The sequence below is a fragment of the Salmo salar genome, chromosome 06, assembly GCF_965601325.2.
Source record: "Salmo salar chromosome 06, fSalSal1, whole genome shotgun sequence".
Taxonomy (NCBI): Eukaryota; Metazoa; Chordata; class Actinopteri; order Salmoniformes; family Salmonidae; genus Salmo; species Salmo salar.
In genome coordinates this window covers 79,274,343-79,299,700 of record NC_138296.1, presented here as the reverse complement: position 1 = coordinate 79,299,700, position 25,358 = coordinate 79,274,343, and the positions used below count along the sequence as shown (strand labels likewise).

The following is a 25,358-nucleotide window of genomic DNA, read 5'->3' as shown; positions in this document are numbered from 1 at the left end:
ATGGAGCTGGCTCGGTGGCGGGGAAAGGTTGACAGTAGTCAACGACTTCTGTGACGTCCAGACCGGAGGACACATTGGATCTGGCGGGGTGTCCGTCTGAATTAGGTCGCGTTGAGCCAGCATATCATCCGCGGACCTTCCGACAAAAAGCGATGCAAACATTTGGCTGCTGTAACGCGATCCGAATTCAGCACCCGCTGTCAGTAGACAGCGCCGAATAGATAGCTGCCTGTCTCTTCAAAGGCGTTTTCTCTGCTAAACGGTGCATGCGGGTGGAATGCGCAGAGTCAAGCCACTGTGTTGAAGCTGGAAAGCTGCACCCTCAAAGCGATAGCGGGACCCTATTCACCTGCATTTTTTTTTTTTTTTTTAGATAGGCAACTTCCAGTGAGCATTTTCCACGAAGATAAACCGGGGAAGAAAAGCGTTGGAATGTTGCTTTGTATGCTGGTCATGGATTTCTTGAAGGGCATCGGCGGTTTCGAAGGCCATTGTCACAGACTATTATTGTAGGATCCAGCGCACATTTTTTTGCGTCCTGAGTCAAGGGACCCCATTTACATTACACAGAATTCTGTCAAAATGCTTTGGCGCTCATAACAGCATTTGGGGAAGAATGTACGCGGTACTACCCTAAATCGAACATAACTGATGTTCCGTCTTCAAGGTAAACTTTTACCTATATTTTATAGCCTACCATACATTAAACGTTAGCCTCTGCATCACATTGCTGTTGAACTCTTTTGGGGAATCGCATTTGAAGAAATTGCATGGGGAGCAGCGGTACGGTTTTTAGTGCAATGAGGCTCCCATCCTAATTGCCTCTCTCACGCTGGAGTAGGCTATGTGAAAACGTGAGTAATCTCCTAAATAGTATGGTTGAAAAGCTTATTTACATTTTTTTTATTTAGCTAGGCAAGTCAGTTATGAACTAATTCTTATTTACAATGACGGCCTACCCAGACGACGCTGTGCCAATTGTGCGCCGCCCTATGGGACTCCCAATCACGGCCGGATGTGAAACAGCCTGGATTCGAACCAGGGACTGTAGGACGCCTCTTGCACTGAGATGCAGAGCCTTAGACCGCTGCGGCACTCGGGAGCCCCATAAAACTATAACACTGCAAGGTCAAAAATTCCCATCATATGATGAGAAAGGCGCGGTCAGATTAAATGTGTATTTATAGAACCCCCTTGCTTGCATGTTGAGGTTTTTATTTTCTTTTTCTAGGTGAAATTGAGAATCATGTAATGTACCCATTATCGTCTTGTCCACTTACAGATGCATGGTGGATCACATCAGATTGAATTAAGATATGAAATGACTGCGCTCGTGCTCGGCATGATATGAGTTGTTATCAGTCCAACCAAGATAACTTGCAGTGCTAAGAGAGAAGGAAATATGCCCACGCTTAATTAATGGCATAAACGTCCCTTACTAAAATGAAAATGAGGCATTTGTCATTCACTTGTTATGTTGTTATATAGCATATAATAAATGATCCTGGATTGACTAAAGTAGCCAAATTCACGCCTGGACAAGGTATAGGTTAGTCAAACAGATTTATGTTGATACGGGTCTCTGATATGTGAATATGTGACCCTAATGAGTTATAAACGTGTTTCTTATTTTTGTGTCTGTGTTGGTTATCATCTATCTTATTATTCATGGGAGCCTGAGAGGCACCATTGTGACTGGCACACCATGTCCTCTGAATGCCTAATTTCACTGATTCTGTTTGCTGACTGCCAGAAAGGCTACAACTTAATTTTTACATTTACATTTAAGACATTTAGCAGACGCTCTTATCCAGAGCGACTTAATCTTTGATCACTTTCTATATTCAATATCACACATTAACAATATTCATCACCACATAGCCTTCCCATTGAAGACAATGCTTATGTCTTTCACAAACATGATTCGTAGTCTAAAAAGTGAGAGATGTGCATAGAAAGTAGTATAGTTCCTTCCACCACCAACCCATAAAAAGAGCTGTGGCTTGGGCTTAAGCAGAATGAGCACATCGACCAAACGTACATTGCCTACGCCACAGTAGCTTGCTGAAAGCACAACATATTCAACAGGAAAGTAAACAGTTGGTCTATTGATCGTTCGGCCCGTAGGATTGGATGTATTTTGCCAGGAGAAATAAGCCATTCTCTCTAAAAGGTGAAAAACAACAGATGCATTTTTGAATCTTCAGGCCAAAGGGAAAAGGAAGGCTCACACCTCAATGAACAATTCAGAAAGCTCTGAAGGCAGTTCTATTGATACAGCGGGGCCTGTTCACTCCGCATGCTAAGATTCCCTTCTCCTTGGTGAAACTGAACCAGCAACACCCCAGACCTCACAGCCCTTTGGGATCTCATCCACTAGAGAACGTAGCCCGCAGCTCATTACATCCAGGGTTAAGCTCACTTCAGCCAGGTTACTTATCTTATATCAGTGGGAAGAAAATGGAAGGTATGAAGCATTATTTTATGCCTCCGTGTCTGACGGTGTGTGTGTGTGTGTGTGTGTGTGTGTGTGTGTGTGTGTGTGTGTGTGTAAGTCAGAGAGAAAGACCTATAAGATCAGTTTGATTCAGTCACCCCCTTCATTCAGCCACCCTAAATGTAATTCACTTTTTCCTCCATCATTCAGAAATCAATAAAGTAGGACCACAATGGCAAACAAAACACCAGCAGTTATCTATGAATATGACCAGAGCCCTATACTATGCACATGGTTTAAGGAGTTAGTGAGGTAACTTTGGTCAACTCTGAGTTCAACTCTGGATAACTGGTACAACGGAAGTGGCTCACCTTTTAGCCAGGTACATTTCTATGGCAACGAATCCTTCAGAACTAACCTGCTCCCGGGCAGGCTAACACAGGGCTAACTCCATTTATCCTGAATGAAGTGGCTGAGCTGCGAGTTGAGGACAGTGAGGTATAATAACAACTAGAGACTGCCTCCAAGATGCCCGACCTTTGTTGTCAATGTAATCTACTCACCTTCGCATATGCTGTTTCGTGGTTGTTGCCATCTTTCTTAGTGGGATTACTCTGCCTGCGCTCTAGCGAACATGCCCCGGGACTCTGACAGAGCACGCCGACAGCTAAACAAGCCAACCAGAACGGACACTGGCTAGCTGGGGTCATGACATCAGAGCATGAATATAAAATGTTAATATCTTCAGTTGTGAGTGATGGGGGAAAAAATCGGCCTCAGCGACAATCATTTGAATAATTCAATGCATGTTTTGTGTACAAAGGTGACGAGTAAAGTGTCTTATTAGGAATTTTCAAATTTGACCTCTATGGGACTGTCAATGGGAATTGTCTTTCTCGGCCGTGATTCAGATAAACTGCAGTACCGAAACAATACTGTAGGTGCAGTCAAAGCGTGCTTCCAGACCGGAAACCTGGCCCCTTGTTTGAGTACCAATGGAATCAGATCCCCTCCATCTGGTAAAGATTGCATTATCATCCTCCTTCATTTGAGGAATACCTATCATATTAGACGTTTATCAATTGGGAATGCATTTGAAACTTCACACACAGTAAAACTTGTTTGAGCCTTAATACAATTTTGTATTGATAGAAGTGAGGGAAAAAGGTGCTGGTGCATTGATAAGCACACCAAAGACGGCATTAACGATAAGTAATAAAGTAAAGACGACACTTCAAAAAGCCTATTTCACACCTAGTTGCTGAATTTGCAAGACAACTTCTCTCATTTTGATTTCGGCACAAATACAAAAAATGTGGCACTGACTCGCTTGTTTCAATGAAGAGTTGGGTTCGACTATTTATGTGCGACTTGCACACGCAGTTACAAGACTGCTATAGTTAGCGTTAGGCGGACAAGCAATATCCACTGCCGTATTACGAATAAAGCCTGAGCTGGAATGTGAAACTAACTGAAGCTGGCTAACTTTAGAAAACCCTGAGTAGATCTAGCTTCAATCGTAGTATACCTCTCTGCAATAGTAGCATTGGAATCCAAAAGGTTAATAAAATACAATAGTACTGGCTTTATGCAGTATTGGGTTGTCTGAGAATGAACCTTTAAATACGTGCCAGCCCAAAGTGTTGTTTCGTTGTTGCCATGGTATCAAGAATGTCACCCAAGAGCTGCCAACCTTAATCGCGTTGGCATGAAGGTTGGCAGACACACTGATATAAATTGCTATTTCAACAAACACACAGTCTCTGTTTCACAAACCCGCAGGCACACACACACTCTCACTCACTCTCTCTCTGTCTCTCACTCGCACGCACGCATTCAGGCACGCGCACACACAGGATGATGTGATCAGGTCTAACCTACTTAAACCATTTAAACCCAACCTGACAGTTTAATTAAGGAATGTTTTTAATCAAACTATCTAATGTGGTGAACAATTCCCTCCAGGTCAACAAATCGGAAAGTGTTTAGATCAGTATAAGGGTATTTGGAATGCTATCATGCCCTTAATCTGTTTCTCCTTGAGAAATATGAAACAACAAGTACAAAAGGGGAAATAAATAAACATAGGTTGTATTTATAAAGGTGTTTGTTCTTCACTGGTTGCCCTTTTACATTTGAGTCATTTAGCAGATGCTCTTATCCAGAGCGACTTACAGTAGTGAATACATACATTTCATGCATTTTTTTTTTTGGTACTGGTTCCCTGTGGGAATTGAACCCACCACCCTGGTGTTGCAAACACCATGCTCTACCAACTGAGCCACAGGGAAGGCAACAGGTCACAAATCTTGCTGCTGAGATTGCACACTGTGGTATTTCACCCAATAGATATTGGAGTTTATAAATATTTGATTAATTTCCAAATTCTTTGTGGGTCTGTGTAATCTGAGGGAAATATGTGTCTCTAATATGGTTTTACATTTGGCAGGAGGTTAGGAAGTGCAGCTGTTTCCACCTCATTTTGTGGCAGTGTGCATATAGCCTGTCTTCTCTTGAGTACCAGGTCTGCCTTCAGTGGCCTTTCTCAATAGCAAGGCTATGCATTTTTGTAAATTCTTTCCAATGTGTCAACTAATTATATTTTTGTTTTCTCATGATTTGGTTGGGTCTAATTGTATTGCTGTCCTGGGGCTCTGTGGAGTCTGTGTTTGTGAACAGAGCCCCAGGACCAGCTTGCTTAGGCGACTCTTCTCCAGGTTCATCTCTCTGTAGGTGATGGCTTGGTTATGGAAGGTTTAGGAATCGCTTCCTTTTAGGTAATTGTAGAATTTATAGGCTATTTTCTGTATTTTGATCATTAGCGGGTATCTGCTTTGCATGCATTATTTGGTGTTTTACGTTGTACACAAAGGATATTTTGCAGAATTCTGCATGCAGAGTCTCAATTTGGTGTTTGTCCCATTTTATGAATTCTTGGTATGTGAGTTGACCCCAGACCTCACAACCATAAAGGGCAATGGGTTCTATAATTGCTTAAAGTATTTTTTGCCAGATCCTAATTGGTATGTCGAATTTATGTTCCATTTGATGGCATAGAAGGCCCTTCTATCCTTTTCGCTCAGATCGTTCACAGCTTTGTGGAAGTTACCTGTGGCGCTGATGTTTAGGCCGAGGTATGTATAGTTTTTTGTGTGCTCTAGGGCAACTTCTTAGGTCGCAGGATGGGGCTTGGGCGGGTGTAATAGTGGGGGTTGGGCCTGTTGCTCTGCTCACGGCCTGGGCATATGTCCTGCTGTCATGTTGAGGTCCTTGCCGCAGGGGTGGGGGGCATGGAGTGGGCAGAAGGGGCATAGGTCTGATATGGGGGGGCTATATTGGGTGTGGCCAGGGTTTGCTTGGGGTGTGGCTGGTGTTGCTGTGGTTTGGGTGTAGATCCTCTTGGTGTGGATTCTCTCGTTGCAGGTCCTTCGAGAGGGGGTCTTGCCGGTCTGGGAGGGTGTCTCACTGGTGTGGGAGGGGTGTCTGTTGCTCTGTTGCTCCTGTGTGAGGTGCTGGGGCTACGGTTGAAGGTGACGTCCTGGCAAAAGTTGGGATTGCTGCCATGTCGAGATGGACCTGGTCATAAAAGCTATTTAAGTCCATGGTGGAGTGGTGGGCCAGGTATACATTAGGTTTTGAGGCATAGTCTCATGAAATGCTTGTATTCACCTGCTGTATGGTGGCAGGGTGAAAGTATTTTTGTGGTAGCAGGGTGGAGATATACCCTGACGAAGACAGCTTGTCTGTCGAAATGTTGGACATTACATTTTTGCATCTGAGCTCCGAGAGAGTGCGGCTCTCCTTTATTTTTTCAAGCAAGGTGGAGATAACCACTTGTGCGTTGGGGATAGTGGAATAAGCTTTTTCAGTCACTCCCCTGAGTGCTGTTGACACCCTTTCCTGCTGGGCCCTCAGGTCATTTGTGCCCGTGTGAGTTATGATGTGGCTGGGGACCCTAGTCTGTCCTCTGACAATAGCTCCAGGGCATGCCTAGTGTTTAGGCACCAGAGTTTAGCCACTTTGTGTTTGGGAAAAAGTTTATTCTCTTTGAGTCAATGAGGAGCACAATCTCTGGCTTTTGTGTGTCCTCAGTGGATGTGGGGGGGTTGTCAGGAGGGCTATCGGGGGAGCTGACAGGAGGGCTGTTAGGGGGGGTGGGGTCTGTTGGGTTGGTGGGTCCTTGTTGTCTGTACCATTGTGGTGTTGAGGTTGTGGTCCGGGTCTGTGGTGGGCTGTTCTGCTCTCTGTCACACCTCAGCTTTCTGACCTCGTCCTTCAGTGCCACGTGTGCCTCTCGAAGTTCTCTCCCCTCAGTCCATATAGCAGCCAGCTCTCTCAGACAGCCGTCCATCTCCACCTTCTGCCCTTCGGGTCTTGTTTGGGGGGTGTTGTTGTGCTGGTCTGTTTTGTGGGCTTTTTCTGTCTGTATTGTGTGGCCTAGCTCTCTGAGCTCCACCATGTCTCTCTCCAGCTCTGTGAATGTATCCCTCTCAATGATGGGGGAGCAGTGCAGTTGTGGGACCTGGGTGTGTTCAGTGCTGGGGGGTGACTCTCCTCATCTGCAGGACAGTTTGAAGAGATCAGATTCACTCAGGATGGGGGAGTCGTCACAGAGCGAGAGCTTTTCCTGCTGTGCTCTCTCGTTGATCCCGTAAAATTCCTGCTGGAAATGTATGAAGATGCCCTGCACCATTACTGTCCCAGACTTGTACACGTTGACAGAGGTTGTTTCAATTTCCTCAATGTCTAGTATTCATGGTTTCCATCCTGGGCCAATACCCTCTCTCTTGACATAGGGGTAGTGTGCTCTTATAGCACTGTGCCATGCCAGGGGTTGGTCTGTGTTAATATAGCACTGTGCCATGCCAGGGGATGGTCTGTGTTAATATAGCACTGTGCCATGCCAGGGGATGGTCTGTGTTAATATAGCACTGTGCCATGCCAGGGGATGGTCTGGTTAATATAGCACTGTGCCATGCCAGGGGATGGTCTGGTTAATATAGCACTGTGCCATGCCAGGGGATGGTCTGGTTAATATAGCACTGTGCCAGGGGATGGTCTGCGTGGAAAATGAAGTTGCTTACGTTCCCCTCTTCGTAGCAGTCAGCAAATAGTGTCTCTGAATTGTCCTTGTGGAGCTTTTTTTTGTACATATTCCTTGCAGGGTTATTTTTAACATCCAGGGGTACTGTATTGTAATTTTGTCCAAAATCAAGGTTTTAGGTATGGAATTTTGATTTTGACTGAAGGTTTTAATGTTGAGGTTAGTATCCTGTATAAGTCTCTCTCTCCCCCCTCTCTCTTTCTCTCCCCCTCTCTCTCCCCCAGCCTAGCAGCAGAGTGTGATGATGCAGTAGCTTTCTCTACATGAGCCCCAGCATACGTTAGACCATCTGAAAACAGATCCCTCGTGACCTGACTGGGCCTGCTGCAGAAGGAAGTGTGTGTGTGTGTGTGTGTGTGTGTGTGTGTGTGTGTGTGTGTGTGTGTGTGTGTGTGTGTGTGTGTGTGTGTGTGTGTGTGTATGATGCTGCATAAGGCTTTTTTTATGAGCGATCACTGCCCCAGGGAAAGCAGACAGTAGATATCCTCTACTAGAACAATGGTATGCTGCTGCTGCCCCTGAGTGTCTCTGTATAGCTGGAGGCTGTCTAGCAAGCTGCTTTCAATTAGGAACATGTGTTAGAGTGTGTGTGTGTATGCGTGTGTGTTTCTGTGTGTGTCTCTTCACAGTCCTTGTTGTGCCATGAGGTGTTTTTTAAATCTGATTTTACTGCTCGATTGAGTTACTTGATGTGGAAGAGAGTTCCATGTAGTCAATGCTCTGACTTGGGGACTGTGAAGAGACCCCTGGTGGCATGTCTTGTGGGGTATGTATGGGTGTCTGAGTTGTGTGTTTTCTGTGCTTTCGACTAGTCAATACCTCTCACAAAGACAAGTAGTGATCATGTGTGTGTGTGTGTGTGTGTGTGTGTGTGTGTGGTGTGTGTGTGTGTGTGTGTGTGTGTGTGTGTGTGTGTGTGTGTGAGCATATGTTCTCTATGTTTTCTAAGGGTTAACATTCTAAGATTGAGTAAATTATTCATTCAAAAATTGATTGATTATCAAGTTATATGTTCATTTAGGTGATGTGTGTGGCTTGCTATGCAAATTGCTGTGTAGAAACCCCAATGTAAGGGATCGGCGTCCCGTCAACGGGACAGTTGTAAATCATGCAGCGCCTTTTGTCACCATCGCAGATTTTAGAGAAACAACAAATGTCGGTACATATAAGTGTCTTATATTGGCCGAAAGCTTAAATTCTTGTTAATATAACTGCACTGTCCAATTTACAGTAGCTATTACTGCGAAAAAATGCCATGCTATTGTTTGAGGAGAGCTCCTAACAACAAAACACTTTTTTCACCGCGATAGTTTTGATAAATTCACCTCTGAAGGTGAAATGTGTACTTACATTCTGAAATCTTGCTCTGATTTATCATCCAAAGGGTCCCAGAGATAACATAACGTGTCTTTTTGTTAGATGAAATCCTATTTCATATCCTAAAAAGGTCCATATAGCATGCACGATCAATTTTGAATTTCCAGTCGTTCAATTTGCAAAGAAAGGACTCTGTGAAAATTTCACCCTAAACGTTGTTTCAACCAGTCAAATCGCGTTTGTATGTATTCCTCAGAGATCCTAGAGCATACCCAGACTTCTCTATATCATTAGGGGGGTAGTATATCCTATATGACACCATATTTGGTCAGAGAGCGACTCCTTCATGGCACGCCGATGACGCGGGCGGTCTTCATTTTATCGACTGTATCTTTGTCAAATAAGCACCAATCGCGGTCAAACAAAGCTAGCTAGATAGCCAATGAGCTGGGCTCTACAGGAATATCCGTGTCTGTTGCAAAATGAAGGTGCTAACCTTTTGCGACAGCATGCCTTTTCCTTTTGGACAAAAATTATAAGAATATTCAGTTATGAAGTTATGAAAACTGGTTGTTTTGCAAATGTTGAACTTATAATAGGGCTACTAATACTGGAAAAGCTAAATCAAAGTCCAAGTTTACAGATTTGACGATATTCTTGCAGAAAAATGTAATATGAATGCCAGTGTCTCCTTTACGATTTGCCCAAATGTACCTGGGTGACTTCACACAAAATATCATGTAGTTCGCTCATGCTTCAAGTTATCCAGCTGCTGCCATCTTGTGGACACCATCAGAATTACAACCAGAGTGATGGCTAGAACTGGGACCTTTCTCTTGCATTTCAAAGATGGTGGTAGAAAAAAAACGGTTGTTTTTTTCTTTGTATTTTCTTCTACCAGATCTATTGTGTTATAGTGTTTCCTTTGAAATGGTACCAAGAATATGTACATCCTTGCTTCAGGGTCTGAGTTACAGGCAGTTAGATTTGGTATGTCATTTTAGACGAAAATGGAAAAAAAGGGGCTATCCCTAAGAAGTTTTAAAGGCAAAATTAGGTAGAAAGGCTCGGAAATGGGTTTCCTGCTGCTCCCCATGTCTCGGCGATGGGGTTGTCCATTTGTCCTTACAAAACGAAATTAGCAGGGATTACTGTCGCAACCGTTCTCTTCATGTTTGGCTGAGTTTTCACAGGTGAAAAAATCCCCATCTCTACGGAGTGAATCAATATCACGTCTCCAGTGCCATTTGTGTCGGAAAGTAGCAGGTCCGCCCCGCCTCATTGCACAGCAGAAGGCTGGTTGGCACACACACACACATAAACACACACTCACACATGCATACTAACTCACTATATCTCTATCACATACACAAACGCACACACACGCAAACCCTTATATACACACAACCACTTTGGGTCAAGATCATTTGCCATGCTTAAGGAGTCATAACTTGTCCATTTAACAATTACACCACAGTCCTTTTGTCATTGACTTTACTTTGGACTTCTCTGCTAGAGCAACAACACCCCTTTCACCAGCACCAGCCACCAAAGCAGTCAACACAGGACAGGGAGGCAACACATTTCTATAACTGTTGTACTCAGCAGTGGTAAAAATATCTATAAAACAGGGTCATAAACCTGTTCTCTAAGGGAATTTGATGCATCATAGTCATAGCAGCGGTGTTCATTGGAATGTCAGATCAGGGAGACAGTGTGTGCTCTGCTCTCTCTAAAATGATATCGCTGTGTTTGATGACAAAATTTGCCCACGAAGGACCACCGCACCACCTTCCTGTTCAAGTGGTTACAGCACAACAAGGTGAGTCCAAAAATGTCTTGTATGCTGCTGCATAAATTATGTAATATGCCAGGGAGATGTGTTTACTGTAGTTAAGAAAGTAATACGAAGTGTATGTTGTGTAGTAAAATGTTAGTAGCCCATGTGCCTCATCCTAATAATTTGGTCTATTTTCACCTCTTAATTTCGCCTACTGTTCTGACTTAGTGGTGCACATCTAGCCTATAACCTGTTTTTGAGAAATGGAATCATTGAATATTGTAAGAGGTTTCATTTTCTGCCTATATTCCCCCTTTATTTATCCTACGTTTCTGACTTGGTTTACAGGGAGAACACTGTAAGAATGGCCCATGTTCTGAATTCTGTCGCTGTACATTTCAAAAGTGCTGAACAAATAGTTACATTGACTACGTCCGTCCTAGCTCGCTCATTAATGTCTTAATCAAAATTACGGATTGTCTCTTATCCGCTTGTCGTTCCCTTATGCCATAGTTTGTACATCTCAATTGTCAGTAGACATCACATTTGTTTAACAAGTCAGCCATATCAGTTATGTTTTTTAAGAGGCAGTAAATTAGGCTGAATGAACTGTTTCACTGCCAGACAAGGCTCCGCTGATAGTCAGATGTAGCAGTGGTAAGGTGTTGGGACTGCTGTTGGGACTCTGCAGTTGGGATAGTGTTATGTAGGCCCTAGTGCAATGAATGTATTGTTTAGTGTTGTGTTGTGTAGTGGCTTTGCTGGCATGCATTCCAGATTTATTTTTGATTTTTTAGATTTACATGCTAAAATCGCCACTGGCTATGAGACTCGAAATTGAGCTCAGGTCCATCCTGTTTCCATTGATCATTCTGGAAATGTTTCTACAGCTTGATTGGAGTCCACCTGTGGTAAATTCAATTGATTTTACATGATTTGGAAAGGAGCACCCGTGTCTATATAAGGTCCCACAGTTGACAGTGCATGTCAAAACACAAACCAAGCCATGAGTTCGAAGGAATTGTCAATAGAGCTCCGAGACAGGATTGTGTCAAGGCACAGATCCGGGGAAGGGTACCAAACAATTTCTGCAGCATTGAAAGTCCCAAAGAACACAGTGGCCTCGATCATTTTTAAATGGAAGAAGTTTGGAACCACCAAGTGTCACAGTTTCTGTGTTATTTGATTGTTGTTTCCTTAGGTTATCCCTGGAGGGCACCCTTATCCTGTTTTCTAGTTTCCTGTTTCCTGTTTTCTAGATTATAACTTATTGGATTCACCTGTGTTTAATTACCTTCTCTGTTCCCCTGGTTGCCTTGTTATTTAGGTTCCTCAGTTGGCCTGTATCTTTGCTTAGGGCTCATGTTTTATTAGTGTGCTCTTGTGCGGTTGCCTTGTTTCTGTTAAGACTAAGTAAAAGTTCTGGATTTACCCTTATCTCTGCTTGCTGTGTTTCTCTGCGCCTGGGTTCGAGTTCATACTAGCATTATTGCTAGAGTAGACCTAAGCCTACAATGGACCCAGCAGAGATTTCTCAGTCGTCCGAGGAACATTCCGAACTCCACCATTTACAGTCGGCTCTCACCCACCATGGAACTGCGATTGGTCGCCATGAGGCGCAGCTGCAAATATTGTCGGATGATTTAAGAACTCTTGTGTCTGCTCTGCAGACAGGACAGATGGGAGCAGATGGCTGCTGCATCTGTGGCTGTTCCTAACCTTCCACTCCCTACCAGCTCAGAATCCCCTCGGGACCCCCATCTCCCGGCACCGGAGCGCTATCAGGGGCATCCTCGGAAGTGTCATGGGCTCCTGCTCCAATGCTCGCTGGCCTTCAAGCTGCAGGCATCAACGTTTCCCACAGAGTGTTCCAGAGTGGCATACGTCATCTCCTTGCTCTGGACTGGGCCACAGCCATATGGGAGCAGCAATCAGACATTTGTTTTAATTGGTAAAGCTTCGCACAGGAGATGAAGAGGGTTTTTGATCACCCCATCAGTGGCAGGAACACTGCTCAAAGACTCCTTGTGCTTCGGCAGGGCAGCCGGAGCGTAGCCGATTACGCCATTGACTTTCGGACGGTCGCCGCTGAGAGCTGTTGGAAGACAGAGGCTCTTCCCTCAGCCTTTCTGAACGGACTCAGTGAGGTTCTCAAGGATGAACTGGCTTCCCTGGACAACCCTGACACTCTGGGGGAGCTTATCGTTCTGGCCAGCCGGATTGACAACCGGCTTTGGGAACGTCGTCGTGACAGGAAGGAGGGGTTCCGAGTTGTTTCCAGTGTTTCGGGTTCCGCTGAGGGAGTCGATTTCTAGTTTGTTCCACTGCCTTATGCTGCGTCTGCTTGTCCTGTACCCTGTTAGAGTTCTCAATTCGGCTCTGGTTCTCCTTCATATCCTTCAGAGGAGCCGATGCAATTGGGACGCACAAGACTTTCCGCTCTGGAGAGAAGGCACAGGATTAACGAGCAACGTTGTCTATACTGTGGACAGTCTGGACATTTCCGTGCCTCCTGTCCCGAGCTGACGGGAAACGGGATGACTCGTCAGTAGATGGGAGAATACTGGCGAGTCAGATACAGTCTCCAGCTGCTGACACATTACGCACCTTGCTTCCGGCCAACCGCGTACCTCGGGATTACTGGGATCTGGGTCAGGTCTTTAGAAAATGAAGGGCCAGCGAACTGCCTCCTCACAGGTCCTACGATTGTGCCATCGACCTCCTGCCCGGCACCATTCCTCAGAGAAGAGGGCTGTATTCTCTCTCAGGTCCAGAGACCGCAGCCATGAACAATTATATTAAGGAGGCGCTGGCGGCTGGTTTTATTCGGCCGTCCACTTCACCTGCAGGAGCGGGTTTTTTCTTTGTTGGAAAGAGGGATGGGGGATTACGTCCCTGTATCGATTACTGGAGTTTAAATAACATTACCATGAAGCACCGTTACCCTCTTCCTCTTATGTTGTCAGCCTTTGAGAGTTGGAAAATTGGATTTACGAAAGGCGTGCAATCTGGTGCGCATCAGACAGGGAGACGAGCAGAAGACAGCGTTCAACACCCCAAATGGACATTATGAGTACCGTGTCATGCCGTTTGGACTTACAAATGCTCCAGCCATTTTCCAGGCCCTGGTTAATGATGTGCTGCGTGACTTCCTTCACCAGTTCATGTTTGTGTACCTTGATGACATCCTCATCTTCTCCCGGTCCATGGTTGAACACATCCAACATGTTCCACAGGTTTTTCAAAGACTCCTATCTCACCACTTGTTCGTGAAGGTCGAAAAGTGTGAGTTTTCCATTCCTCAGATCTCCTTCCTGGGGTACATCGTCTCAGGGCTGTGTACGGATGGACTCCCAAAAGGTAGAATCGTTGGTCAACTGGCCACGGCCCAGCACAGTCAAGCAAGTCCAGTGTTTTTGGGGTTTTGCTTACTTCTACCGGAGATTTGTGAAAGACTTTAGTTCGGTGGTTGCGCCATTGACAGCACTCACCTAGGGCTTGGCATGTATGCTGGACCCCTGCTGCTGAGAAGGTGTTCCAGGACTGGGACGAGAACTGAGGACCCCGGTCGGTGACCATATCCATGGGCAGTCTATGGATCCGGAAGACGTGCTGCACCATGAGCTGGGCCGTCTCCTTGGCCAAGGGTAGTCTGGGGAGAGGAATTAAGTGGGTGGCCTTTGAAAACTGGCCGACCACAGTCAGGATGGCAGTGTTGCCCTCAGACGGGGGGAGACCCATGACGAAATCCAGGGATATGTGGGACCAGGAACGGTGAGGGACAGGCAGAGATTGCAGAAGGCCAGACGGAGCTTGCCGAGGAGTCTTGTTCTGAGCACACACTGTGCAAGCAGTGACAAATGCGGAGACGTCAGGGACTATGGTGGGCCACTAAAAGCGTTGTCGCACAAATGCCAGGGTCTGGTGGGACCCCAGGTGGCAGGCCAGTCTAGAGGAGTGGGCTCACTCCAGGACCGCGGAGTAGACTGCATCAGGCAAGAATATCCGGTTATCGGGATGAGTTGAGGCATTTGGCGATGAGGAGATACTCCAGATATTTGTTGTCGGTCCATACGATGAATGGATGTTCTGCCCCTTCCAGCCAGTTCCGCCCCTTCCAGCCACAACTCTTTGTGTAGATCCTGTATTGCCGTTCCGCTGGCAATAGCCCAGCTCTACGTAGTTGCATAGGCTCGGGAAGCGGTGACTCAGCCGTCTCCTTTGACTCTCAGGGAAAGTCGGGAGGCCTCGGGTTCTCTCGGCAACAGGATCGTCGGGAACTTCCATGACGACTCGGAGGCAAGGTGGAATCCCTGGACATGCGAGCAAAGTCGAATTTCCTCTCCCTCTGTCGTTCCCATAATCGCTCATCGATTCATATGATCAACGCGACGAGGGAATCGAGATCTGTAGGTAACTCCCGAGCAGCAAGCTCGTCCTTGACCTCCTACGAGATGCCGTGCAGTAACATATTGAACAATGCTTCCTAGTTCTAACCAGTCTCCGCTGCCAACGTGCGGAAATCCACCGCATAGTCAGCCACACTGCAAGAGTCTTGCCGAAGCTGGATTAGCTCCCGGGCAGCTTCTCTCCTGGAGAACGGGGCGTAAAAAAACATCTTCACCTCTCCCACGAAACCCTCCAGACTATCGTATATGGCCGGCTCCTGTTCCCATACAGCAGTAGCTCACATGAGAGCCCTCCCGGACATGAGCGTGATGCTTGGAACGATCCGAGGGGAAGGAGGAGGGCTGAAGCTCGAAAATGCGGGCACACTGTGATAGAAATGCCGACAGGTGCTCGACTCTCCATTGAAGCGTTCCGGGGGGGTTAAACGGGGCTCCCGAGAAGGTGGAGTGGCTGATGAGATGTTGCTGCTAGCAGCTGGGTTACTGAGGGGCTGTGGGGTTACCACCGTGGTAGGCTACCTCCCAAACAGCCCATGGAATTGCTCCAGCAAACTGTTCAATGCCTGGTCATGGCGTTGAGCCAACGTTTGGACCCCTCCATAAGGCCACGAAGCAGTTCCTCGTGCCTCCCAATGGTGGCTCCTTGGGAGGAGATGGCGTCGCGCAGCTGGCCCAGGTCTGCTGGGTTAGTCATGGCCAGTTCGTACTATCAGGATAAGGTAAGACCCAGATGCAGGCCGTGTCGAAGTAACAATATTTATTACAGCAACAGGGCAAAGGTACAGGATGGCAGGCAGGCTCAGGGTCAGGCAGAGGTCGTTAATCCAGAGACGGTGCAAAGGTACAGGATGGTAGGCAGGCTCAGATTCAGGGGCAGGCAGAGTGGACAGGTGGGCAGGCTCAGGACAGGCAATGGTCAAAACCAGGAAGACGAGAAAAGAGAGACTGGGGAAAAGCAGGAGCTGATTCAAAAACGCTGGTTGACTTGACAAAGAAGTTGAACTGGCAACAGACAAACAGAGAACACCGGTATGAATACACACGGGACAATGGGGAAGATGGGCGACACCTGGAGGGGGGTGGAGACAATCACAAAGACAGGTGAAACAGATCAGGGTGTGACACCTGTTGTATGATTGTTTTGTCTGAATCCCAGGAAGAGTAGCCACAAATAGACCAATAAGCCAGATATTTTACCAGATGTATAAATGTGAAGCATCCGGTTGGCATTTCCACTCACTGCCAAACATTGTGATGAAAGGAAGCCCAGTGGCAGGCATTTGGAGAAGATAGAGAAAGATGGATTTTGGCCGACATTCTGCAAATTTTCTCATCAACGAAACATTCGATCTCCATGCAGTTTTTTTCTGTTTCGAAAACTAGAATCTATAACAAACAAAGCAGAGCCTGCTTTGTAGACTTTACCCTTTGCCAAAGTTTCTAAACATTGCGTTGTTCAGGAGTGCAAGAGCGAATTGAGTTACTGCACACGTGCACTTCACAGAGTAGGTGTTCCCTAACAGAAATATGGAAATAAATGCTGGAATGCGCCAATAGGATCTCACTAGCTCATGCTTGGCTCTGCCCATCTCCTTGCTTGTTCTGCCCACTATGATTAATTTGCTCCCATTGGAAATCACAGGCTCTGGTCTGTCTTGGGTTAGTTATAAATATCTTTGGAGTAGCTCTGGAAAAAGTAACAGCTAATGGAAATCCAAATAAAAATATCAAATTCTGTCTCTCGTTTCTACTTCATTGTTTTTGTGTGGGTGTATATGACGGCTTTGTTTAGTGATTTGATTGGACCCCTGGACCCCAGGATCCAGGAAGTGTAGCTGTATCCAAAGAAACTAAAACAATATTATCTCTCCGGTCTCTACTTCGGCAAATGCTCCCATCCTGTCAGGGGAAAAAACTGACCTTGGATCAGTCTGGTGCAACTTCATCCAATTTGCACGTTATTAAAATACTTTCTCTCTTGTCTTCTATTTGGGGGGAAATGACCGTAGATCAGTGTCTTGGGGTTATCTCCATTCAACATGTAGGATATTAAAATGCTTTCTCTTTCTTATCTGTCCAGGTGTGTTAGCCTAACTGCAAAGCCTGATGGAGACCCTGTTAGTTTACGTGATGGTACTTGGCATGGCTGTAAAAGCCCACAAGGTCCAGGTGTGCCCAAAACGCTGTGTCTGCCAGATGCTTAACCCCAACCTAGCAACCCTCTGCGACAAGAAGGGCCTCCTCTTCGTCCCGCCCGACATCGACCGTCACACCGTGGAGATGCGTCTGGGTGACAACTTTGTTACGAGCATCAAACGACGGGACTTCGCCAACATGACCAAACTGCAAGACATGACATTGTCTCGGAACACCATCGGCTCCATCTCGCCTCACGCCTTTAAAGATCTGGAGAACCTCAGAGCCTTGCATCTGGACAGCAACCGTCTGATGAGGCTCACCAACGACACCTTCAGTGGGATGTCCAAGCTCCAACATCTCATTCTCAACAACAACCAGCTGATTCACATCCACATCGGGGCCTTCAATGATCTCACAGCTCTAGAGGAGTTAGATCTGTCCTACAACAACTTAGAAAGCGCCCCCTGGGTGGCCATCCAGAGAATGACCAGCCTCCACACCCTGGGCTTGGACCACAACATGCTTAGCTACATTCCTGAGGGAACCTTCTCTGGCCTGCAGAAGCTTAAACGCCTTGACGTCACATCCAACAAGCTCCAGAAGCTTCCGCCAGACCCAGTGTTCCAACGGGCCGGCGTCTTAGCCACATCAGGGAGCTTGGGTCCGACGTCATTTGCGTTGAGTTTTGGGGGGAACCCACTGAGGTGTAACTGTGAGCTGCTGTGGCTGAGGAGGCTGAGGAGGGAGGATGATCTGGAGACATGTGCGGCTCCGCAGCACCTGGCTGGGCGATACTTCTGGACTGTGTCTGAAGAAGAGTTCCTCTGTGAGCCCCCTCTTATCACCAGACACTCCCAGGTAAGGCTGAGATTATACAGTCACAACACATCATTGGTAAATAGTATCGTGATAACAGTATCATGATAACTGACAAAAAATGCATTATCAAGCGTGTCACTGAACACATCTTTTGTTTTATAACATGATCAATAATAAAATATTGATCATGTCCTCCCTTTCCAAGATAACCACTTTTATTGCAATGATTGCCTAACATTGATTATCGTGCTATTGCAAATCATGATAACTGCTTTTGTCGTGATAACTCAATAATTATCACAGTAAGTAATATATTTTACCCTAACACCATCTAGGAGCTGCGAGCGTTGGAGGGTCAGAGTGTAGCTCTGCGCTGTAAGGCCAGGGGCGATCCAGACCCCATCATCCACTGGATCGCCCCAGACGGCCGGCTCATGTCCAACTCCTCCCGGGCTGCAGTGCACAGTGATGGGACCCTGGACATCCTTATCAGCACTGTGAAGGACTCAGGTGGGTGTCATTGAAATGTCTGTTATGGTGATTATATTGAGTGTTTCTGTTTGTATGCTTTGGGTTTTAACAGCCCCTGAGGCCAGTTTTTCAGACCATTTAATACAAATAAAAATGATCCTTCGATGAACTCTGTTCTCTTGTTACATTTAGCTTCCCCCATTTGAAAGGAAACAGAAAAGCAAATAAATGTTCTCTATCGCTCCATCAGGCTCCTTCATCTGTGTTGCCTCCAACCCGGCCGGGGAGGCCCAACAAACTGTTGACCTGGTGATCGCTAAACTCCCACACATCACCAACAGTACTGTGGAGAAGGAACAGGACCCAGGTTCTTCTGATATCGCCACGGTAACGAGGACAGGTGGTGGTGGGGAAGGCGGAGGAGTGGTGCCACTGGGAAACACAAAGACGAGCCAGGAGAAGAAGGTGGTGATCGCTGAGGCCACGTCTACCTCGGCCCTGGTCAGGTTCAGCTTCCAGAGAAGTATACCGGGCATTCGAATGTTCCAGATCCAATACAACGGAACCTACGATGACTCTCTGGTTTACAGGTGAGCTTATATAGGCAGTGGCGAAGCCAGGCTTCCCCAAAACACGTACCCAGAAAAAAGTTAATTTATCTTTCGTCCCTTTTTGTGTTTCATAATTTTCCTTCAATTCACAAGAGGCTGAATGTATCTCACAGGAGAAACCATCCGAGCGAGCGAAACAGCGTCCCTATGTCTCAGTATGTGTAGGCCGTCTATCTGATGCTGTCTGGTCAAAAAGAATATGACATTGTTGCCATCCATAGCATTGAATACAAATGAAGCCAGCGAACATTTGACTTCCCTTGATAATTTTTAAAATAAAATAATAGCTAATCAGCTTAACTAAGTGAGCTCAACTGTGAATGGTCCTGGTGCACCAAAAAAAAAGTGTAAAGGGAAGCCAGTTTGGATTTGGCTTCACACCAATCACAAGCCAAACGTCATTAACAGAAAGAACTTGAATTGTTGCATCTCATAGTGTCGTAGGGATGGTGCCAGGTTTCCTCCAGATGTGATGCTTGGCATTCAGGCCAAAGAGTTCAATCTTGGTTTCATCAGACCAGAGAATCTTGTTTCTCATGGTCTGAGAGTCCTTTAGGTGCCTTTTGGCAAACTCCAAGCGGGCGGTCATGTGCCTTTTACTGAGGAGTGGCTTCCATCTGGCCACTCCACCATGAAGGCCTGATTTGTGGAGTGCTGCAGAGATGGTTGTCCTTCTGGAAGGTTCTCCCATCTCCACAGAGGAACTTTGGAGCTCTGTCAGAGTGACCATCGGGTTCTTGGTCACCTCTTTGACCAAGGCCCTTCTCCACAGATTGCTCAGTTTGGCCAGGCGGCCAGCTCTAGGAAGGGTCTTTGTGGTTTCAAACTACTTCTATTTAAGAATGATGGAGGCCACTGTGTTCTTGGGGACCTTCAATGCTTCAGACATTTTTTGGTACCCTTCCCCAGATCCCTGGCTTGATACGATCCTGTCTCGGAGCTCTTCAGACAATTCCTTCGACCTCATGACTTGGTTTTTGCTTTGACATGCACTGTCAACTGTGGGACCTTATATAGACAGGTGTGCGCCTTTCCAGATCATGTCTAATCAATTACATTTTTCGCTTTGTCATTATAGGGTATTGTGTATAGATTGAGGATTTTTTTCTTCATTTAATCCCTTTTAGAAGAAGGCTCTAACGTAACAAAATGTGGAAAAAGTCAAGGGGTCTGAATACTTTCCGAATGCACTGTAGATTCATACATTGTCATATTTAGCTTATGTGGATTCGGAAAAATTATAGGTCTAAGGTCTATAGGTGATTTGATGATGTTGAAATATTGAAGTTGAAATGGTGCTGGAATAGTGGAGGCAGCTCCTTTTTCATTGCAACTCTCTGTGGTTCTAAATCAATAGTTGTTTAGTAGTCCGAAAATGTAGGAAACATTAACTTGCTTGACCATACTGTAGTAGGTCATGTAACTGTTTGTTTGCTCTCCGGTTTTGTGATGAAACAAAGGTGTGGTTGAATTTATTCTGCCACTGTGTCTTCCTATTGTCTCGGCCTTAGACCTATATATCACGGTGGCAAGGGATATGAACTAAAAGGTTATAGAGCAAACAACACAATTATCACAACACATACAGAAGGTTGTAATATAGCTATTTTCCTGGCTTGGCTTCCCCAGTGATTTTACCCACGCACCGCTGCTGTATATAGGGACAGTTTTTGGAGTCCTTGATGATTGATATTGATGCCTCATTTAAACGCTCAGAACCAGGCTCGAATGAGAACTAACAAGAACCAGGCACAATGGTCTTTTGTAGTAGTTCCTGATTGGTGTTGAGTGACTGTTATGTTGTTTAAAATGAATGTCAAATGTGCAAATTCTCATTCATGATTAGCTATTTCTCTAATTGTGCAAAGTAATTAATTTACTGACATTCTTATTCAGTGACTTACAAAGTCACCTAGGTAACAGTGTGCATAAAGTACACACAACATGTACACCAATGATAATACCTAATCAACAGAATGAAAACAAAATGTCAGCACTGAGCTGTAGGGCAAAGCCAAGATGAAAGAGAAAGCAGCATGTTACAAAAAGCCTTAGAAGATCTTTCAGGCCTCTTCTGAGAAACCAGTCTACACAAGGCTCTTTCATCTGGCAACCCTTTCACTCCATATTTGAAGCTTATATTCATGACACAATATGACCATTTAACACACACTTTTATACAAAGTGACTTACAGTCTACGTCAGGGCTGTTAAATTCCAGTCCTGGAGGGCTGAAACATTCTGTTTTTTGTTTCTACCTGGTAGTTAATTGAGCTCACCTGGTTTTCTAGGTCTGAACTAGTTCCTTATTAGAAGGAGAGGATGAAAACCAGAAGTGTTTTGGCCCTCCAGGACGGACATTGAACAGGCCTGGTCTACACATACTCTACATACATTGTGTTTATGAGGTCCATTTGTGAATGAATGACACACAGTTCTGGTCTTTCAAGCATACAGCGCCATGGCCCAACAACTGAGCCATTGGACCTATTGTGACTGTCTCTTCTGAGAAATGGGTGTGCATACAATTATTCATGCTTCCGACTTCTCACTGGGTGTTTTTATGTCTCAGGGGCTTGGGTAAAAATAAAAAAGACGAATCTCCGTTTCCACAATTAGGACAATGAAGTATTCTTTTTTATCTTCCACCCCGTTCACAACACATTAGCAATTCAACTTTTCATTGTGATTCTGTTACAATCCGAGACATAACATTCTCTCATCCCTGAACACTTCTTGCAATATGATTTATAATTGGTCTGCAATTGCCCTAGTATGCTCTCAACTGTTTCATTCCACACTATCTCTCTCTGTCTGTTTTCAGAATGATCCCTCCGAGCAGTAAGAGTATCCTGGTGAACAACCTGGCTGCCGGTACACAGTACGACCTGTGTGTGCTGGCCATCTACGACGACCTGGTGACCTCCCTGACCGCCACGCGGGTGGTGGGGTGCATCCGCTTCACCACCGATCCCCAGTACCTCCGCTGCCACTTCATGCAGTCCCAGTTCCTGGGAGGGACCATCGTGGTCATCATCGGAGGGATCATCGTGGCGTCCGTCTTAGCCTTCATCATCTTCCTCATAGTGAGGTACCGAGTCTGTAACCAAGGTGATGAGGATAAGGTAGGAGTATTGAGTATTGCTATTTTCTTTGTTACTACTGTCTCTGTACTGTTGTTATTGTACAGCAGATGAGGTCATTTCTCCCTGGGGATCAATAAAATCTCTTTCTTTCATAAGGCTTTGGAAATGGGTGAGATCCGGTCTCTGAGCAGTGATGGTCAGCTCCAGGGCTGCGGCGTCCCCAAGTCCATGTCCAAGTCTCTGTCCAAGCAGATTCTCTGTCTGGAGAAACCAGAGAAGGTGGATAAGGAGTATCTGAGGGTGGGCCTTCCTCCCCCTGAGCTGTTCAAGCAGCAGCGACCCCCAGTCCTGACCACCACCACATCCATCATGCTCTCCATTCCCGACTGCCAGACAGATGTGGAGTTAGAGAACACAAACCGGAATAACTCAGCGGAAGCTAAAATGGTTGTTTCTGCCGTTTCCACAAAATGGACGAAGGTCGCAAGAGAGCCAAGCCCCCCTGGAGGGTCCTCCCGCCATTACATGACAGTGCCAGCAGGGGGCGTGAGGGTGAACCGGCGGCACTCTCTGAACATGGACTCGTACAAGGAGTGCTGCTACTTCAGCCTGGTACAGCAGCAGCAGCCAAAGCCTGGTGGGGGTGTGCGCTCCAAACGCAGTCTGTCCATGAGTGGAGAACTGCCCCAGTTGGAAAGTGCAATGGCAAACATACGCAGAAGCAGAGACAAGCTGTATGGATCCGAGTGGCTTCTCGAAAGCACTCTATGATCAGGATTTGACAGATTTCTAGGGTTTTTATTTTCTTGGATTGGTTTTGTGGCCTGTGGTGGAGCAGACAGTGACTTTATACCTTGTTCAGACTGTTACTGTGGTCTTTTATCTGCAAGACCCACAGATTCCTCTTGTATTTCTGAAGACAAGGCAGCCGAACAGAGTTTTAAAGGGCAAATGTTTAACATTTGATTTTCGACCTTAAAGCAAATATCCTCTCAAAGTCATCTTTATATTGACTTTGGATAGAACTGAAGAAAGGCACCAAAAAATGTATAAAGCAACTTCATGTACAAAATTGTTAAGTTGTCTAACGTATTATGCGATACACCCGTAAGTGTTCACATGGTATTGAATGCAGTTGGAAGTCTAGCATTATTTAGAGAGAGAGAGAGGGAGAGAAAGGGATGGACGATCATACTGGTCCATACTGGTATCATACGATCATACATTGCCTGTTACTTAAAGTGATTACAATCACTGTGTAGACATCAGTTTTCCAGACAGTTGAAGACGTCTTAATTAAATCAGTGGCGTTTGGAGGGATTGTGAATGTGCAGAACGCCCCAGACAGAAGAGTAGAACAGAATGTACCCAGGCTGTGTGTGACATAGCACCCTATTGCCTATAGTGCACTCTGGTCAAAAGTAGTGCACTATATAGGGAATATGGTGCCATTTAGTCTGGCGACAGAGCTGGATATTTTCATCAAGCCGCACCAGACACACAGCACAATGCAGCATTCATGTTACCCGCCGGCATCGATTGAGCTTAATACTGCCCTCTTGTTTGAATCAATACATTTTTATCACATAATTACACAAAGACTTATGTTCATAGGATTATTGTCACAGCTGATATGACAGTTGAAACAAAGACAGGATGACGAGCGATAAAGGATGTGTGGTCCATTTTCATGTTTTTTACTATTATTAAAACATCGTTTGTCATGCCAGGCTGAGAATCGTTGTAAATTGACTTGTCGTGAAGACAAAACGAAAGCCACAAAATGGTATGAGAAGTCAGCTCTTGATTTAACTGTTGTTTCTGTTTGATGTTTACCAGTATAAATAAACCAATGAGAAAAAGGAATCTGATGTAGTTTTAACCTTATGATATCTGTACAGTTATTGATATGCTTGTGACATCATTTACCAGGTACCGATAGAGAGCAATGTTGACTATTTGTAGGCACTAACTCCGCCATGGTCCGTTGAACAAAGCCTCTGGGAAAATGTATAGGTTTTGGATAAATGCCGAAAATAAGGTCTGTGGTACACACAGGCTTAGGAGATCTTAAACGTTTTGATCTATGACATAATCTTCATCAGCTAACATCACTTTTTGTGACTTTTGAAGCATTTCTGTAATTTAAAAACAACGCACATAAAGTCTTCATAATTCATGAAGGTCATGTTAACTGACATATTATCTTATAGAACAAAACGTATAAGATCTCATAAGCCTGTGTTAACCTCAGATCTTATTTTCGGCATTTATTCCAAAACCCTATTCTTTCTCCATTAATTTTGCTCATAGTAATGACTGAACAAAACAGAGGTAAATAATTTCAGTTTTTTTAGGACTACAAGCTGTCAAGCTCTATTGTTGCTTTCTTAAAGGGACGCTCTGCAGTTACTTTATCAATATTTGGACTTCTGTGTTAATGAAATGTACCCATTGATTCTTGAAGAATATAATTTATAAATGCCCCATCAGCTTAGTTCAACTGTAGCCCATCAGACCCCAAAACAGAAGCTTGTTTCACTTCAATGTTTGTAAACAAAGAAAATGTAAACAAACAGGTCGTTTCCATTACAAACAACCTTTAATCTCGAGTCACGACTGAAAAACAAATTAGATTAAGGTTCAGTATAATCTTAAAGCATTTTACCCCCCCCGCTCTCGGCTCCTGTGTTTGTTCAAAGGCAACAGGAAGCAGATGATGGAAAGAGGCCTTCCTAGTCACCCCCCTCCCTCCTTTCCCTCTCCCCACCCGCACATCTACGTTGCTAGTCTGACAGAGCCTCTGCCCTCAGACTCAGGGACAGTGTATAGAGAGAGAGAGAGAGAGAGAGAAAGAGAGCTGTTATATGTGCGCTGAATCTGCGGTTTTGATGGCGGATATATATCTACATGTGGTCTGACTGGCTCTCTCACTGAATTAGAGCTGGACCTTGAGAAAGAGAGTCCCCCCATTACCTTCGCTTTCAAACTCTCAGGTAAACTATAGTAGAGCGTTGAACAGTAAAGGTTTATTAATATGTGCTGCACATACAGTACCAGTCAAAAGTTGACACACCTACTCATTCAAGGTTTTTCTTTATTTTTACTATTTTCTACATTGTAGAATAATAATGAAGACATCGAATCTATGAAATAACACATATGGAATCATGTAGTAACCAAAA

General features: G+C 45.3%; 1 protein-coding gene across 1 annotated transcript; it reads left to right on the top strand.

Moving 5' to 3' along the window:
- On the top strand, nt 1-24,039 carry LOC106608095 (leucine-rich repeat and fibronectin type-III domain-containing protein 5). The gene is made up of 6 exons (XM_014205801.3): nt 1-667; nt 17,128-18,044; nt 18,341-18,515; nt 18,727-19,066; nt 21,912-22,212; nt 22,330-24,039. Exons 2-6 carry the CDS (start codon nt 17,154-17,156, stop codon nt 22,942-22,944), a joined length of 2,322 nt encoding a protein of 773 aa, XP_014061276.1. The 5' UTR covers nt 1-667; nt 17,128-17,153; the 3' UTR covers nt 22,945-24,039.
- The last annotated feature ends 1,319 nt before the right edge of the window (nt 24,040-25,358 follow it).